General features: G+C 38.6%; 1 protein-coding gene across 1 annotated transcript in view; it reads left to right on the top strand.

Annotated features, from left to right (window-relative positions):
* The first annotated feature begins 4096 nt into the window (after positions 1 to 4096).
* Positions 4097 to 19054, top strand: part of GAK (cyclin G associated kinase) — a 66473-nt gene continuing 51515 nt past the window's right edge. The window contains exons 1-6 of the mRNA XM_009331529.1: positions 4097 to 4174; positions 5580 to 5639; positions 7562 to 7676; positions 8103 to 8245; positions 11527 to 11652; positions 13342 to 13431. Coding sequence (XP_009329804.1) covers positions 4097 to 4174; positions 5580 to 5639; positions 7562 to 7676; positions 8103 to 8245; positions 11527 to 11652; positions 13342 to 13431 — 612 coding nt within the window. The remainder of the gene's footprint in view (positions 4175 to 5579; positions 5640 to 7561; positions 7677 to 8102; positions 8246 to 11526; positions 11653 to 13341; positions 13432 to 19054) is intronic.

Consider the following 19054-nt stretch of genomic DNA (forward strand, 5'->3'; position numbering starts at 1 on the left):
AAAAAAGTAAATTAAAAGTACCTTCACAGCTTACTGTACCTCCTTTGGTATCCCAGAAAATCCATAGATTTAAAATTGGTATCACCTGTAGTGCTGCAGTAGTAATGAATCGATCACCACCTGGAATGAGCAGTGTTGTATGGAACTGAATTGTGTTCAGGTGAAACAATGAAACAACAGAATGAGAAACTTACTTAAAACTGATGTTTTGACAGGGGCATAGCTGTAAAAGATGAGGTTAGAGGCCATAGCAGTGAAACTCTCTAAAACGGTTGCAATGAAGTAAGAATTTAACCAGACGTGATACCACTGGCTTTCGTTTGGAGTTCTGAAAAATTTAATGAACTTAACTGTGTTCAGCGTTTTAGTACTTGATTTTAAGGTACAATTGCTGAAGTAAAAGTGTGTCTAAGCTACTTGTGTACTCTCAAGCTATCACTATTTTAATGAAGTTTCTCCCTTCAGCTTCCTATTCTAATACCTCTGTATAAATTGTGAGATCCTACTGCATAACTATTGCTGGGAGCTCTGGTAAGCCATGCCACCATTGAAATGGCCTTAAAGAAGACTCTCTTCATTAATTTTCCTTTTATTAACCCATGCTATGAAAATGTAGTAATTAAACCAAGTATTTTGCTAATATACAAGTTGGGTCTGGCCAGCTTTAAATTCGACCTCAGCAAAATCTTAGTTTGGACACTTCGTATGCAGATTTCACTGGATTTCTGGATAAGGTCAATTATACTTCACTTAAAGTCAAATAGCTGTGCTTTGAACTAAGCAGAGCTTGTATTAACTTCTGTTGTTAACAAGAATTTATCATTTTTAAATGGCTTGCATTGCTCAATATTCACTTGCACCGCTAGTCCAAAACGAACATTTATGATTTTCAATGAGTATTGAAACTTAAAACCAGTATATGTTTTGAAGTAGTTATGAAGCTGAATATAAAATTTCTTTAGATTCCTAGCTAGCAATTAAGAGGACTGAAATTAATTTTTTGGTTGGAAATTAGATTAATGTAAATGCAACAAAAATTACTTAAACTTCAGAAGCCTTTCTGAGGTGGTTGTAACATTGTGATTCTGAGTGTTAAAAAAACAAGCTTTTCCATCAAGAAATGAACTTGTGTAGTTTTCATAAATGTGGTTGAGTTTTAAGCATGAATTTCAAGATTATTTGTGAACTGAGAGAAAATTTTAGGGCAGCTGTGAATGTGTCTAGAGTTTTGGGAGGGCTGTATGATGATTAGCACTTCTGTGAAAATTTGAAATATATTGTTTTTGAAGACTTACTATAATCTTTTTTTAGTCAGGTAAACTAATTCCTCCTTTTACTCCTTCGTACTCAGTGTCAACAGGATTAAGCTTAGTGATAATGTGCAACTTGGTCTATATTGTAAGCAATTTCTTATATTGGAGGAAAAGCTTGTGGGAAAGCTTATCAGACCAGTTGAAATAGTTGGAAGGGTAGCAATGCTTCTAGGGACCTTCTTCAGAGTTTGGATGAGCTTGGTTGTTAATTGGATATATGCTCAAAAATGGTGGATTGAATTGATCTGAGTTAATTCTGATGCATAGGTCCGTTCACCTGTATAATTTCCAGAGGGCATTTGATGCATCTGAATGAGCACAGTTAACATTTTGGAGTGCGTGTATGTAGGTCCGTGGATGTTTGTATTTGTAGAGGTACTAGCAAAGTGTATGCTTGAAATGCAGGGTACCCTTGTCGCATTCTAGCCCTGGCAGAACCCTTGGCAGTGTACACAGCTGAGCTGAGCTTACAGGATAACCGTTCCGTAACCTGGGGTGCCTCTGTCACCATTTTGCTCTTGGGTGCCTTCCAGAAAACTAACTGCAGTAATTTTGTGTACTAGAAATTTGTGCTGACCTGAAGCCCCTAATTTTGTACATTGAAGCATATATTTTCAAGATGCAGCTTGCAGGGTTATTAGAATAAAATCAAAGAAATATTTATCAAGATGAACGTAAAGACTTTCTTCTGTAGGGCCAGCAGTACTTTCACTGTGTAGAAGGTCTGTGGGATCTGTGTAGGATAAAGATATAAAAGCAGTAGCTCTGTGGTACAGTGAGTGTTGTACACTTGTTTAGGGGCTTGCAACTCACTGGGACCGTGGGCTCTGACACCTGGGGCATGCCTCTGGATGTGAATAGGGAACTGGTTGGGAAGAGCAGTTAAAAACCATGATTTCCCAGCACCCAGCCTTGGTGGAAGGGTGACTCACAGATTATCTTGATGGTTTCACCAGCTCTGTGAAATCTGTAAACAGTAGTCATAACTGATCAGCACTGTCCAGAACCAAATTTTTCTTGCATATGTTCTCATTCAGAAAGGAGCAAACTGTCCTCAGGTGGTACTCTAAGATGGTGGTAGGTGTGGACTTCATTCTGTCTCCAGCCCCTGTCCCATCAGTGCCCAAAATGCTGACTGTAATTGCTAATCAGAACACTTGCACTGGGGGCTTTAGAAAAGCTAAGGGAACTTCCTATTGTGGGAAGTACCGAACCTGATTTTACAGGATGAATCTAAGTAAATGAATAAGCACAGTGCATGCATGAGTAATGTATGGTGGGACTGAACTGCAGCCCGCGCTGTCTGTCATCTTCTCTGTTCTCATTGATACTTTAACTCTTCTGTGGTGCACTTGCTTCTCTCTTTTGCTTGTTCTCCCTGCAACTGGGATCTTGGTTTTGCTGGTTTTCTGTATAATTCCCCTTTAGATACCAAAAGCAAAGGCAATATGCAGGAGTCTGTCATTTATTCATTTCATGTTGTGGATGCTACTGGCAAAGTAACAAGATGTGTGGGCAGTACCATTCAGGGGTCTTGGAGAACACTGTGATGGTCAATTGCCATGTAAAACTTGTGAGAGCACTTCTTAAAGACTTGTATTTGATTGAATTGCAGAAAGCAAATACAGTGTTCACTTCAGCCTCATGTTAATATTCCTTACCCGCAGAGAAGGTATTGGGTACCAATGTGACTGTACTGATTTGGATCCTTCATCTTTTAAAAAAGTGCCTAGTCAACTTGTTTCTTGTCTGTGGTGGTTCATTCTTTAGTTATCCTATTCTCTTAGCCTTTTTGACCAGTAAAATTTTGTAGTTCACTGACGTAATCTGTGTTTATTCTCCAGATTATTGCTAGAGAGAACATTGCATGTAGTTCAATGAAAATAGAATTTATATTAAAGGAGTAGAAAGGCAAGTCATTGAAGGTTATCACTTTGACTATTACTCTACTACAGATACTCTGCAATAGGCAGAGAGCATATATGCCACCACACTGTTGGTGTAACCACGAGGATGATGTTCCCAGAAGAAATGGAAGTGATAACAGGAACTTTAAACTGGAGTAGAACTTTACAACTATGTTCTTTTGATACAGTTACGTTAACATAATGAGCAGTTGAGGAAACTTAACAGACCTGTAACTTTTTCTCAGTCTTTTTTACTTTGCAGAAATTTGCACAGTGTTCTTGAACAAATTGTAGTGTTTGATGAAATAGATATTCTGACCAAAGGAGTTGGAAGGAAAATAATGTTGTATAGAATGACTAATTGCAATTTAATAACAACATCACCCTTATTGGAGGTGTATGCTTCAGTGCTTTAAAATCTTTCCGCTTTGTAATATGAAGCCTGAAGCGTGGCAGTTATCTTAAAAGTATGAGGAAGTATATTTAACATTTTATCTCCCTTGGTTATTGCTATTTTTATGGGAAGCCTGACAGTGTAAAACCAAGAAGTAGTTTAGTTAAAATCATTAGGTAATATTGGCTATACTGAATCTTGGTTTTATAAGAACCTGCATTAAAAAACCAAATTGCTTCATAGGAAATCTGCATATGCAGACTAACAAAATGCTGGAAAGTAACAAAGTCAGTGTGGTTCTGGCACGTGTAAAAGAAAGGAAGAGAATATTTTAGGTCTTATGTGTAGGTTACCCATACTCTTTGTGAGCCACTGAAAAATATGTATACTTCTTACATTCAGAAAAGCATCTAAATTCATGTGTTAGCTGTGTTAGACTAAAAAGAATGATTTACCTGAATGTTGAAATTAAAACTGACTTAATGTGCCTTCTTGTAGGTGGTTTTGCTTTTGTCTATGAAGCTCAAGATCTTGGAAGTGGCAAAGATTATGCTTTAAAGGTAAAATGAATTCACTTCACTACAGGTTTACAAAGTCTGTCTTTTTGCTTGATGCTTTAGCATGACAGTTAATTCTTGTTGTATGCCACTGAACAAGGCATTTGGAAAAATCCAGAATGATAATAACGTGGTGTTTGTAGCACATTGTACCTGTATTTAGAACAGTCATTCTTGTTAGGACCCTGCGCTTTATACTTAGATGCCAAAGATGGGAGTTGCTCTATTGGTACTACTGCTATTTGTCTTCATTTGGTCTAGAAATTCATGACCCTGCCCCAAGCATTTTGTTGCATGAGTAAAAAGAATCTTTCCTAGTTACCTGAAGTGGGGTACAGGAATATTTTCACTCCTCAGAAGCAGATTTAGCCTACCTTTGTACTTCCAGAGTAAGTTTCATCAATATTAAAAATAACGGTCTACACTTTGACTCATTGATCAAACATTCAGCCTGGCACTTTTCAGAGTCATTCCTCTGGATTCTTGTTTTCTGAAAGCTTATAATAATCATATAACAGCTGAAACACTGAAGTATTATGGAAAGGACAATAAAGTGATTTACTTTGTCATATTTTGCTGCAAAAAAATCATGTCATCACAAAATGGCTTCATTTTTGGAGTAGGGATGTTCTGTGGCTGTATCAGTACAAAGACATCTATCTTGGAGAAAAAGTGAAAAGGGTAGTAGTATGAGAGGTGGGAGAGGTAAGATGGCATTACACTACCAGTAATTACTTGGTCTGTTTTTTTCCTTTTCATACCACATCCTACAGTAACAAAACATGTGACCAAACTCATATAGTTTGTGTGTTCAAAATGTCATCTAGAAGTAGCCCCACTTAAAAATAAATAAAAGGTGAGCCATTACTGTACTTCCTCTGTTTTACTTTCATAGCAAAGGCTCAGATTGATTCTAGTCAAATGTTGACTCCAAATTCAAGCAGTATTGGAAATAGTAATGCTTGATTTTGCTGTTGATTACTCAGGTACCATTGAAAAAGTTGGGCTACATAATTTGGAGAAGTTTTGGTTGGGGTGGGTTGAAAGTTGTTCCTAAAGATTTGAGCCAGAAGATGGACCTTTCCTTGTCAGTGCACAGTGCTGTCACCAGGAGACTTTAGTGTTTTATACAACAGAAAGTTGTCAGAGCAGTTACTTTGAGTGTCAAAGGTTACAACTGCTCAGCTATCACTAAACCTGAACAGTACAGGTAGCTGGAAAACTGGGTGCTATAATTATGGATGTATGTCCAAATGTACAATAACCCTGCTTTGTTTACTGTCCCATCACAGTTCCTTAGGTTTTTGACTGTAGCTTATCCTTTGTGCTCTGGAAAAAAAAAATCTGTGCACTGTTTTTCTGTAAGTTTTAATAACTACATCTTCTCAATTATTCTGTTTTCTGACAGCGATTGTTGTCTAATGAAGAAGAAAAGAACAAAGCCATCATTCAGGAAGTTTGTTTTATGGTATCCTTTTCTGGAACATATTTTAATGTTTTGATTTAATTGCCTGATATCAAACATTTCTGAGAAACGGAGGACTGCTCTACAGGTTCAGTTCTTTCCATGCTATTCACTACTTCAGAGGACCGACATTCTGAGGGAGGTCTGGGTTGCTGGATATTGATGCCAGATTCATGACAAACCAGGAAGTTCAATTCATCAAAAATTGCAGGAATTTAATGTGTGCAGATGACTTTTGTAGCTAGTGTAGACTTTGTCATGTACTTTATCTAGCAAGAAGTAGAATTCTTATTTGGGCTTTCTTGCAGTGCTGTGAGTATGGTCAAGAGACCTTTTGACTATTCAGATGATACTTAGATCTTAAGTAGACTTCCCTCACATCCACTGGATTTATTGCCTTTTTGACTACTCAAAAATTTGCTTTTACTCTCAATGTTTCTTAATTTCTGCCTCAGATGCGTCTGGCTTTAAAAAGTAATACTGAATATTAAGGAAGGAATTTTGGTAGAATACATGTATCAGAAACAAGAAGCAGATGTTTTTCAGTGTTGTTGCTGTCCTTTTCGTCTTCAATGATGTTAGATGGTAGTATATAATGTAATCTGAGTGTTTTCAGTCTTTGGCTTTAGTAAACTCAGTATTTGCTCTCTAGCATCTGCTCTAAGACCCTCAGTTTGTTTCAAGAGTCAGTGAGTACCTGTGGTATGCTGTTTTGTTTACCACTTTGAGTATTCATTCAGCTTCATTTTGAATTACCAGGCAAAACCACTGACCTTAATTTAAGCCACTCAAATATTTCTTTTTATGATTACTGAAATGTTTGGCAAAATCTTACACTAAGCACAGTTCACTAGTACACTTGTGAAGAACAGACTACCGTAGCACTATACATTTTCTAGCTACTCTACAACTTGCCAGAAGTGAGGAACTGAATGTTCTCTGGATGTTTTTTCACAGCTCAAGCTCATGGAAGCATATGTACAACAAGAACGAGGGTTAACTGTTGCTAACTTTCCAAGATATAACTGAGATGAAATAAATTCCTGCAGGTCTGAGTAAAAGGTAGTGAAGAGATGCATAAGATATAGTACTTTGGATTCATTCTAATTTGGTGGATCTAACTTGCCCTTTTTTTATAGCTCTGTTGTACTTACGATGTCTTTGCTTTTTTCTTTTCAGACTTGGTGAATGCATGTTGTAAATAGTCTGTATTTGTCTTGTAGGCATGAGTCTTAGCATATGACCAAGGTGATGCACATCAGGGACAACACAAACAGGCATAATGCAATGAATGCAATGTAACTTTCACTGGCAACAGTTGAGATCACTTACATTGTACTCCCCTTTACATAGTTCAAAAATGATGCCTTGGGTTTTTGAACTGGAAGTGAAACATGAAAAAGGTTTTAGTATGAAGAATTATTAGTAATGATAGGATAAGTTCATCGATCTTTAGAGCTTTTATTTGTTTTGAACTTTTTTTGATTACTTAAAATTAAAACATAACATACTTAATACTTGCTGTGGAAAGACAGGTACAATAGCCCTTTCTTGATCAGCTAGGTAGTGAAGCAGCTGATAATTAAAAGGTCTCTCTGGTACTTGTGCTAATGCCTTGCAGTCATTGTCAAAAGACAAGAAGTAACGAGGCCTGTTATGAAGCCCAGTTTCCTCAGAGCCTTAATCACAAGGATTTTTTTAATGTTTTATTTTGACTTTTTATTACATTAACTTCAGTGGCTTCCCTTGAAGTCTGTTTTTTTTCAGCTGAGGCATGGTTTTCCCTGTTCTGCTTAGTATTTTAACTGCAGCTATAATTCTTACTGTGATTTTAAGCTAACATTTCAAATGAGATGTCTGTGAACTGCTATATATACAATAGTATCAAACTTGGCAGTTGTCTTCCTTGAACATGCTATCTCCAGAAAAAACTTTCAGGTCATCCCAACATTGTCCAGTTCTGCTCTGCTGCATCTATAGGAAAAGAAGAATCAGACACGGGACAGGGAGAGTTTCTTCTGCTTACAGAGCTGTGTAAAGGTAAACTTATTTCTTTTCCCGGCAGTGCATGTTGCTTCTGACAGCTGTTTTGCACAGGTTGCTTCACAATTTACAAGCTTTGAAAGCCTCTTACAGATAGCATAGTTCAGTGGAGCTAGAGTTCAGCCTCATCTTTTATAGGATAAGGATCATGTTCTTTGAGACTACAGTTCAACCTCAAATATGGGATAATCATTAACTTCTTTGTGTTGGAGACTAGTCAGAGGAAGGAAGAGGAGGAATAGTTCCTTATAGCACCATTTCCATTGGCACTGCAGTCAGTGTGGATTTGCCATTTTCAGAATATCCATCTAATATTACAACTCAGTCTTCCTTGATGAGAAGAGCGTTTGTCTATTCGTGCCAAGCTTTCAGAATTTGTGGTGTTCTGTGTGTGTCTATGTGAACTTCTCTGATTTCCTGCAGGACAGCTGGTGGAATTCTTAAAGAGAGTAGAATCCAAAGGACCTATCTCCTGTGACACAGTTTTGAAGATCTTTTATCAGACCTGCAGAGCAGTGCAGCATATGCATAAACAGAAGCCTCCTATTATCCATAGAGATTTAAAGGTATGTTACAGTGTTTAAATAAACGCTGAATTTTTAAACAGTGAAGGAGCCTGTCGGGCTGAATCAGTGTTAAGGCTGTTGATCAAATACAGTGGGCACTCTTGAGCATAGTGCTTACATGTATTGCCTTGCCAAGGCTGCTGGGTGTCAGTGAAGGTCATCACTGAAACACTTGCATCTCTTTAAACATCATTTCCTTGTGCTTGTGGTGTTAGTACTACTTGTACTCTATCTGAACAAGCTGACAGAAAAGTAGTATATCATGGTTTGCTAATTAACTTAGTCTTCAAGTAGTTTGCTTTTGATAAAATAACCAGTTATGACTTGTGAGCTGCAGTTTTGGGGTGAGCAGGTTTTCTAAATAGAAGAGGTAAAGCTTTAAAGGAGAAGAGAAGGTAATGTTGGATTCTCTGTGAAAGATTACATAGCCTTCGAGAATGTGTAGTAAGCTGTTTGTTTTAGACCTAACAACTTGCATTGCATTTTAGAGCTTGTTTTTAACTTGAATTTTAAAATCTGGTAGGCATGATTCATGATAGATTTTGTTTCTTAATTTTTCATTCTGTTAGCCTTTACCAAGATGTTATAGGGTTATGCTGTAGAACGTGTTGTCCCCTTAGAAACTTTGGAGATTTGAAAGGACTTCATCTGTGTTTGAATTCTGTATTTTGAAGGCAGGGGTTCACCTTTACATGTACGCTATACCGTAGATGAAGGAGCCCTAATCATCAGTGAGATTCTGCTGTACTACAAATACATTTGAACCTAGTGGAAGGAAGGTGGTCTTCATAAACCTAAACAAAATGAGGGAAAGATTCTTATTCCTGAAACAGTGTCTGAATTTCACACATTTGTTTCCTACTTGATGTGGTATCAGCGGAATATAAAAAAGGAAAATTTTTTCCTCCTTAAGTAAGCATGTACTCAATTATTTTGGGGAGGGGAAAATGAAACCACTTTTTAAAAGTAAACGTATGCTGAGTGTTTTCAACACTTGTTGAAAGCTTTGATGTTAGGCACTAGTACAGCCCCTTAATATAAAAATAGTTGTGATGATGGAGCACTCCTTTCTTTTTTTTCTCAATACCATTGAGCAGGCTTCTAGGCCATGTCAAAGAAATTTTAACCAAGCTGGGATAGAACTTTCTTGGTGTTACTTTCTAAAGTAACTAGTAAAGTTCTAAAATCTTCTGGTCTTCACTGAAATTTCTATATACAAGCCCCTAAGAAAGCTTGTAGATAAGGTGCATCTCTTCTCTGAAAAAGGGGTAAAAAACTATTTACAAATAAATATATAATCTCTTACATAGCCAGCTCCATAGAAGTTGAGCTAATGCTGTAATTAAAGGTCTGTTTTTCCTTGTCAAGTAATATAAGTTCCTGACAGTGATAAAATATGGAAAACGCAGGAATTTGGTTTCATGTTACAGGGGCTGCAAAGCAAGATTAAATGATAGTAGTGCTGTAATAGCCAGAGACCTTACTACAATCAGGAGCCAAATAGGGATCATTTAATTGTGCTACCATTTCCAGAAGGTTGAACTTAAGTCAGCAGCATAAAAAACTGTAGGTCAAAGTTTTGAGCCAACCCGAAATAAGACCTGAAATGCTAGTATAGCTTTTGGGGAGGGGTGTAGTAGCATGGAGTCCTAACAGGTTTTTCTCAATTATTTTGACTAAAAGTATAAGGATTCATGAAATTCTACAGTGCAGCTTAAAAACAAGTTCCCTTTGGTAGTGGTGGCTGTTTCTGTCCTCCTGTGGCTTCCTGCTCTTGCTTGTCAGTGTAGTGCATTCTTTGTTCCTGAACCCCTGTGGATGAAGTTCACACTTAACGTGTGTGCACAGCACTGTAATAACCCAGCTAGTTAGAGTTGTAAAAATTCTAAGCTAGTTAGAGGGCAATTTGTAAAATATCAGTGCTTCTCTGATATTTTAGCTGTCTGAATTTGACCTTTTCAGGATTTGCCATGCAGCACACAGCTAGTCTGCATAACACAGGTCATAGAGCCTGTTAAAATCTGAATAATCAGTTGGAATGTTTTACATTATTAGCAACCTTTACCAAAGCACAAAAACCAGAACATATGTGCACAGGAGCTTGATCTCTGGTCTTACTGTAACCATTTTCAGTGTATAAATTTAATTTGATGTTGAATGCCCCCCCTTCTTATTGTAGGTGGAGATAAGCAAAGCTTATCCAACAGACGAGGGGATTCAGATTGCTCATTGAGATCAATACTCTAACCACATCATTAACAGAGCTTATATCTTCCTGCAGGGTAGTCAAAATTAATTTTATGGTGCAAAAGTTGGAAGGGGCATGTGTAAGGGAGGGTAGTAGGATGTTCTGAAAAAATGAGGTTTTACAGAAGGAAGTCCAGAGATGCTGTGGTTTCAAAGGGAAAGGGAAGGCAAACCTGGTTATCTGGAGTGTGTTGGTATAATGTTACTAATATGCCTCTTAACTTTTGCACCTTTTCTTGACTTCGTACAGAGATACCAATTTTCTTTTTCAGCCCTTTTGTGGTTTTGACCCCATGATACTTCTGCCCAATACCCACTCTTCCCCTCCCCTTAACTTTCTTCCCAATTTCACTTAGCAATCCAGGAAGGCTGGATTTTCTGGAGTAGGAAAAGGGAGGGATGATGGTGAACTATTCAGGCAGCACATGGTCCTCAAATAGCTGGTTTCTGTCTCTGCACAGGGTCACGGCTGCCTCTTTCTGCATGTCCCCAAGCAGCCTGTTTCTCTACTAGTATCTTCCTGTTTTGTGTCTACTGCAGTCCTAACCTCCACTCCACTTAAACTAACAGTGTTCAATTTTATGCATGAAAACATTTGGATTCCAAGATACTGCTTCTGCAAGTGGTCCTCTGAAAAACTGGCATCTTAGGCAGTAACTAAATGATTTTTTTTTCCTGGGATTTATTTTGTGCTTTCTTGAGTGTTTCTTGATCATGGTGTTTTTGGTGCTTCCTTTTAAAAATTTGCTATATTGCTACCATATACATCTACAGTACTATTTGAAATCTTTGTGCTTCTATAAACAACATTCTGGACTATAATAAAATAATTAATATTACAACAATACAATAAATTATATTATTAAAATGAATACAATTATAATATAATTATAATATATAATTATAATAATATAGTAAATAATAAAAGTCAGTATTTTTTATATATATGCACAAGTGAGTTGACGTTTCAAAGCATGTGTGTTAGTGTACAGAAAAAAAGACGCCTTAATTTATTATTCTACCTCTTTTTGAAGGTGGAAAACTTGCTTATTAGTAACCAAGGGACGATCAAACTTTGTGACTTTGGTAGTGCTACAACTATAGCTTACTATCCTGACTACAACTGGTCTGCGCAGAAGAGAGCACTGGTTGAAGAAGAGGTGAGACTATTTTGATGTGATTAATCTTAATATCAACAGTGGATTCATTTAACTGTTACTATTAATCTGATATTGATTCGTGGGCCTTCTAACACAACTGAAGATGGTTTCAGTTGTAGTGTTGTTCATAAGGCTTTGATTTTGTATTTGTGTTGCCAGAGTTCAAACACTGTCTGCAGTTATAATCATAGCTTGTGTTCTGTAGCTGCATATACAAACACTGCTTCAACTTGAGCAGTGTCCATTCTGCAATTCGGTGTGAAAATGGAAGGGATTACTAGAGCTTCTTCTAATTGTGCTCTTAACAGGAAGTCAAAAATTGGTTATGCCAAAGTGATTCCCACCTTCTCATCTGTTTTTTCTCAGTTGAATGGCATATAAAGAAGTGGCAAGTCTGCTCAGCAGAATTTGAATAGGCAGTACGGCAGTGCCTCTAGGACTGCAGTAACAGTGTTAAGTATGCAGTATGTTTTTGCAAAGTGCATTTGTTCTTAGTTTAGAGTTGAGAGTAATGCTGGTAAATCTAATTTAATACATCAACTGGACTCAGACTTTTAAGTATGGAGAAATACAGTGACACTTAAAATACATGTGTGCAACTTCTGATATTGTGAGTCTCTGTAAACTCCCCCCTGTTTTGGAACCCAGCATCCTTAGAGAGCAATCCATTGGTTTCTGGAGAAGAAACGATGATGTACCACTGTCTTGTATAGTCTATGCAAAAAGATGGTAGAAAAGGTCTCTTCAGTGATCCTTGTGAACATAATTAACTCTTTGGATGCGTCTGCACTGTCATTAAGTGTGATGAGGAAGTGAGAAATACACACTGGAGCATGAATTCACTTCTTGGTTTATTGTTGATTTTCTGTATTTGTGTCCATATCCCTTTTTGCCTCATGTAGAAGAGTCACTTTAAGTGCTTTGTGGTTTGGAAGGACTCTTGAATATCACAATGTTATTTGAGTACTGCTGTCTTTATCCAGCCTTATATCAAAGCTGTTGTGACTATTGCAGGATTCAATTGATGGCTTCTGCTATTACTGAGTATTTCTGAAATTTTTGTCCTGGTTTCGGCTGGGATAGAGTTAATTTTCTCCCAATAGCTGGTATAGCTGTGTTTTGGATTTAGTATGAGAATAATGTTGATAGCACACTGATGTTGTAAGTTGTTGCTAAGTAGTCCTTACACTAGTCAAGGACTTTTCAACTTCTCATGCCCTCCCAGTGGGAAGCTGGGAGGGGGCACAGCCAGGACAGCTGACCCAAACTGGCCAAAGGGGTATTCCATACCATATGATGTCATGCTCAGTATATAAACTGAGGGGGAGTTGGCCTGGGGGCAGCCATTGCTGCTCGGGAAGTGGCTCGGCATCAGTTGGCAGGTGGTGAGCAATTGCATTGTGCATCACTCGTTTTGTATATTATATTATCATTATTATTATTAATAGGACAGAAAAGGAAGGCAAAATAATAAACTGTCTTTATCTCAACCCACAAATTTCACTTTTCTGATTCCCTCCCCCATCCCACTGGGCAGGTGGGGAGTGTTTAGCTGTCTGCTGGGTTAAACCACAATGATTTTTAAAGTGAGCATGCTATCTGTTCTACACGGAGAGCTGTTTCCTTGGTTGAATGCTGTTAAGAGCTTATTATTCAAGTTTCTGTTTCAAGAAATTCTGTCTTCTGCAGATCACAAGGAATACAACGCCAATGTACAGGACACCAGAAATGATAGACTTGTATTCAAATTTTCCGATTGGTGAAAAACAGGACATTTGGGTAAGAATTTTTTCTCTTCCTGTATCATAGCTGCTTATGTCAGTGAAACTGATTTTGCAGTCTTCATGTTAATTTGTTGATTAAATAAATAAAAGCACCAAAATAAACATAGGATAGACTGTCTTATGTCAAAATAAATAGTATGAACTGTGTATCTAAATATTAAAAGAATGAGATGTAGTATTTGAGATTTTCTCCCAGATCTATCTTGACTTCCACTCAGAGGGGCAATGCTGAACTTCTTTGACATTCAGTAGAACCGTTGCCTAGCTGGAGCTTGCACCATAGAGCCAGAATGCTTACATGTAATCCTGGACGGCCTATTGCTGAGTTCAAAATGGTTATGCCTAGGTATTGCATCTGGGTAAAATACTGACAGATAGCAAGGAGGAGAATGATGCAGAGATCATTCACACTTTGTACAGAAAGGATGATAAACTGTTAACATTCACTAAAAAATCTGTAGCCAGAAGTAAAGGTAGATATTAAATCCTCAATTGTGTAATACTGTAATAGTACTGAGGTACAGCCCAGTGACTTTGTGCTTAGGGACTTAGTTTATTGGATGTTTTTTACAGAGGCATATGTCAACCTGTTCAGCTGTATTGGCAGTGTGACAAAAAACAAGTTGAGAAAATGTAATATTGGTGCTTTAAAAGTTCTTATTTTGAATGAAGTTCTGGGATTCCATTTCTTAAATTAGCTACAAAATATCATGGAAACTCTTATTCAGCTTCTACAGCTGTTGGCGATCTTCTGGGATGTGAAGAAATACCAAGAAAAATACTTTTTTTCTGACCATTTGGTCACTTCACATGAGTTAAATACTGGCAGTCTGAGCCAAGATTACATCTAGTTAAACACAAAGCTAGAAATGCATTTAACAAAAACCTCACTTAAAAGGGCAATTCCAATTTATTTTTTGTTTCGGGTAACTCTGTATCTGTTAGTATTAACATGGTGGTTGTCTCCTGCCGTGTCTTTGGAAGTTCTGTTGCATTTACCATACCTTCGCTGGAACATGTTCTGTGTTTTTTCCTTTACTCTCTGCATTCAATGAAAACATGTAAAGTATTTGGCAATAGAACATGGTGCTGACTCAGGAAGCATAACTGATCTTGTAGTTTGTGGTTAGGATAAACAAAACAGTTTTTCCAAGAAAGCAGGTAGGGTGAGTAACACTCACGATTGCAGTCTGTGTTCTTGTCACTGTGTGAGCTTAAAGTTTAAAGGAGATAGAAATATCTTACTTAGAATAGCAGCACAGATGAAACATTAGTTATCAACCACATCAACTCCACAATGGGAATGTGATTAGATATTGATTGTAAGATCAGAGGTTCTTAAGCTTGGCCAACTGCTTTCTGTACATTTCCTACCAAAGTCTAGATATCTTCAGAAAATAAACACTAAACTCAAATACCTTTAGTTCCTTTTTTCTGAATTAATCTGATTTCCTGAGCTGAAATTCAACTGAATTCCACTGAAATGACAGGCTTTATCTTGTCATAAAGATTTTTCTCCACTGAAATTATCTTTTGGCTTGAAAGGCTCTTCATACATTCCCACTCTTATAAATTTCTGAAAAAGCAAGAGAGTGGGCTTTGGATATGTTTGTTAAGGAGCAAAATTTAAAAGTTGGATTCTCGTTACCAATATCTGGTAAAAAATTCTTCTGGTTAGTGCAAGACATCTTGCGGGTTTTAATTCTGTGTGAGCTGAATGATCTCTTTAGATTTCATGTAGTTTAATTCTATTCAGAAAGTACTCTGGTGTAATACCTGTGTGTCATCCTGCAGCTATACTGTAGACCTTGTCATCATTTTAAGTGTGCTGCTTATTGCCTGAAGCTGGTCAGTGGAAAAATAACAGTATTTTGATTTGTTTCAAACAATTCCCCACCCCAAACACTACCACAACCCCACAAAAAACCCACTGTCCCCTTAAGGAGGGGTTAAATTAGCAGCTGGTAAAGGCCCAGCCATAGGTCAGAAAGTTATTCCTAGTTATTTTTGGTCACTTTGTCATGCTGCTTTTTTACCTGCTGGCATGTGAGTGCTCAGACTGACTCAGGCAGCTTCTGTAGAGGGACTGTGCAGCTTTGCGGCAACATCCTGGGGAAGTGGGCTCTTCTGTTAAGTGTATCGATACTGAGGCTATGTGGGTGGTGTTGGCTTTGAGGAATTGCCTTGCTGCAACTGGAATTGCCTTTTAGCCAAATTGAATCACAATTGGTGTTTAAAATATTCAAAATATATCACTGTTTCCCTCTGTTTTATCTGTAGCTTAGGATTGTAAAACACTCTAGCAATTTAAGCAAAGATCAAATCTGAGTGGTCTTTTAGTTCCTGTGCATTCAGCTGATTGCCTTTGTGCTTTTCTCCCCCGTGTGGCTGTGGATGCTGTCATCTGATGTGCATGGTGTCTCGGACTGCGCAGGGAGTAGTTTGGTTCCTCCAACTAAATTATGATCTGCCTTACTTCTTTGTAAACAGGCATTTCTGTGGCAGAGTAGGTGGTATTTCCTGTACTCCCCTGCTGGATTAATTAATGTGGACTATATGATGCTTCAGTGTATATATTACGGAGAGCTTTTTATCAACAGACTGACAAATATGTACTTGCTGCACAATAATATGGAATTAATATATGCAGTTTATTTCTGGCCCTTGATTGAGAAACTCAGTAAGTGTTTTGGAGTAACTAAATCTCAAACCTTTGAGTCTTTAATAACATTCAAATCTTTGAAACTATTCTTGGGATAAATTGACAACCAAGGACAGTTAGAAGTGGTGCATGCAGAGGACTGGAGGCAGTGAGCAGATTTCTTAGCTAATGTCTTCATTGGCTTGTTTTATTTGTGGGGGCTATAAAAGCCCATATGCTCAAGCAACTAAGGTGGGGTTTGGAAGAAACTTTGAGGAGGAATTTTCCAGTCTGTTGTACAAACATTTTCTTGGAGGTATTGGATGCTTTATTATTAAATTTTTATAGGCCAGATGGAACATGGTTCTATTAAAATAGTGTAACTCTGCCTGTATATTTCATATGTTAACTTATATGAAAATATATATATCAACTGACATGTTTGGGCACAACAAGGAACTTGAAAGCTCCCAGGATGTGGTAGTCCTGGTTTTGTGATTTTTGAGGCTTGAATGAACTTGTCTGAAAATGATCTTAAATTTTATTTGTTATAAGAATTGAATAGCCTTCTGATTGTAGGAAATAAAGGGACCATCATTTCAGGCTTATTTTCTTCAGATTTTTATCAAAAAAGTGTTTTAGAGATTATGTGTCCCCCTAGTGTCATTTAAACAAACTGATTAACACTGAAATGCTTACTTAGCTGGTGCATTGCATAATAGAATGTATCTGAGTTAGAAATACAAAAGACCAAATTCTGTCCCCACAAATAAAATGAGTCTCCTTGAGGCACAGGAAGAAGTTATGAAATAAAACTTCTGAACCTTTTTGTAAGAAAAATCCTGTTCTTGAACATGTTCAGTGTTGCAAGACTACTCATTTTTATATGCTGTGAAATTTATAAAATGGATTTATTGTAATGATTTTTAAAAAGACAGGAATAGGAGAACGCTTGAACCTGAAAACTTCCATGAAAGCAAAAAAACCCCACAAATCTATTTAGTAGCAGTATTGCTGCTTGGAGCTCTCTAATTGACATGCCAAACAAATGAATGTTTCACTAAGTGTTCTGTCCTCAGAGAAACTTCAAGACTAATTATTTCTAAAGGAGTGTGAAGTGGATCTCTAAAGCACTGGGAATAGATATATGTTGCATGAATCAGCAGTTGACAATTGAAATTGCAATTTGCAAGCAGTATTAGGAAGCTTAATCAATTTCATAGTCTAAAATTCTGCTTTAAATACCATTGCCTGAATTAAAGACAGCACAAACAAGAAGAACCAGCCAATGAGTTCATGAATCAGAAAATATGTATTTATAAACTTCTTTCATTCTGTGATAAGTTTCACACAAAGAAGGTGGGTGCTGCAGAGCTCCTTTTTTCCACGGCTATGGCGACCTTCCAACTTCCTGTAGGACCATGATGCTATCTATCGCAGGATATGAGATAAGGTGTAGAGGTGTTCCTTCATTCTTGGGTCAATATCCTTGTATAAAGTTGCCACACTTGTTGCTGAGTGGCAGAGGAGGAAGAGGACAGAATTGTGCCATGATCTGCTCATGTTCCTGCCTGGGGCTGCAGCTGTCAAAGACAGGAGAACCACCAATTGAAGCAGCCACCCTCTTTTTCCACGGGCAGCCCCTGCCTCCCGGCCTGGGGCTTTCCCAGCCTCACACCAAGGTTGTCCATTCTATGCCTCCCTGAAGGCCAGGAGACACCCATCCTGGGCCAAAAATGCTGGCCACCACCAGCATTCTGCCCACTGATGTGGCCACTAATCATTAGGGCTAGGGCCAGGAGCTTAGTCCCAGTGAAAAAGGGCACAGAGCTCCCTTTGTCCATGGCTTTGGGGAGCTTTCAGTTCCCTGTAAGATCACTGTGGTGTAGGGGTTGGTATTATCTTATCTGTCCTGTAGACTGTTGGCAACTCTCCAGCTCAGTGGCAGAGGAGGAAGAGGACAGGAGTGTGCTGTGGTCTGGTTGTTTCCCTGTCTGGATGTCCAACTGTAGTACAAAGCAGCCATGCTCCATCATCATGGGCAGCCCCTGCCTCTGTGCCCTCTCTTTCCTGCCCTTGCTTGCCTGGCTGCTCATCTGCCAGCCTGGGCTGGCACAGCCCTTTTTATACCCATCCTGGGTTGGTGGTGTCATCAACTGCCACTGTCAGTGCTCTACCTGCTGTGACACCACCATGACATCTGTATACTGTTCGCTGGATAAAAAAACAGCTGGATGGCTCATCCCAAAGAGTAGTGGTGAATGGAGTTAAATCCAGTTGGTGGCTGGTCACAAGTGGATCAGCATTGGGGCCAGTTCTGTTCAATACCTTTATCAATGATCTGGATGAGGGGATCAAGTGCCCCCTCAGTAAGTTTGCAGATGACACCAAGTTGGGCAGGAGTGTTGATCTGCTCGAGGGTAGGAAGGCTCTGCAGAGGGACCTGGACAGGCTGGAATGATGGGCCAAGGCCAACTGTATGAGGTTCAACAAGGCCAAGTGCTGGGTCCTGCACTTGGGTCACAACACTGTGCAACGCTACAGGCCTGGGGAAGAGTGGCTGGAAAGCTGCCTGGTGGAAAAGTACCTGGGGGTGTTGGTTGACAGCCGGCTGAACATGAGCTGGTAGTGTGCCCAGGTGGCCAAGTATCAGAAATAGTGTGGCTGGCAGGACCAGGGAAGTTATTGTCCCTTTGTACTTGGCCCTGCTGAGACTGCACCTCGAATACTGTGTTCAGTTTTGGGCCCCTCACTACAAGACAGACATTGAGGTGCTGGAGCATGTCCAGAGAAGGGCAGCGAGGCTGGTGAGGGGTCTGGAGAATAAGTCTTATGAGGAGCGGCTGAGGGAACTGGGGTTGTTTAGCCTGGAGAAAAGGAGGATGAGGGGAGACCTCATCACTCTCTACAACTACCTGAAAGGAGGTTGTAGCGAGGTGGGTGTTGGTCTCTTCTCCCAAGTAACAAGTGACAGGAT

Source organism: Pygoscelis adeliae, unplaced genomic scaffold (genome assembly GCF_000699105.1).
Source record: "Pygoscelis adeliae isolate BGI_AS28 unplaced genomic scaffold, ASM69910v1 Scaffold289, whole genome shotgun sequence".
Classification (NCBI taxonomy): Eukaryota; Metazoa; Chordata; class Aves; order Sphenisciformes; family Spheniscidae; genus Pygoscelis; species Pygoscelis adeliae.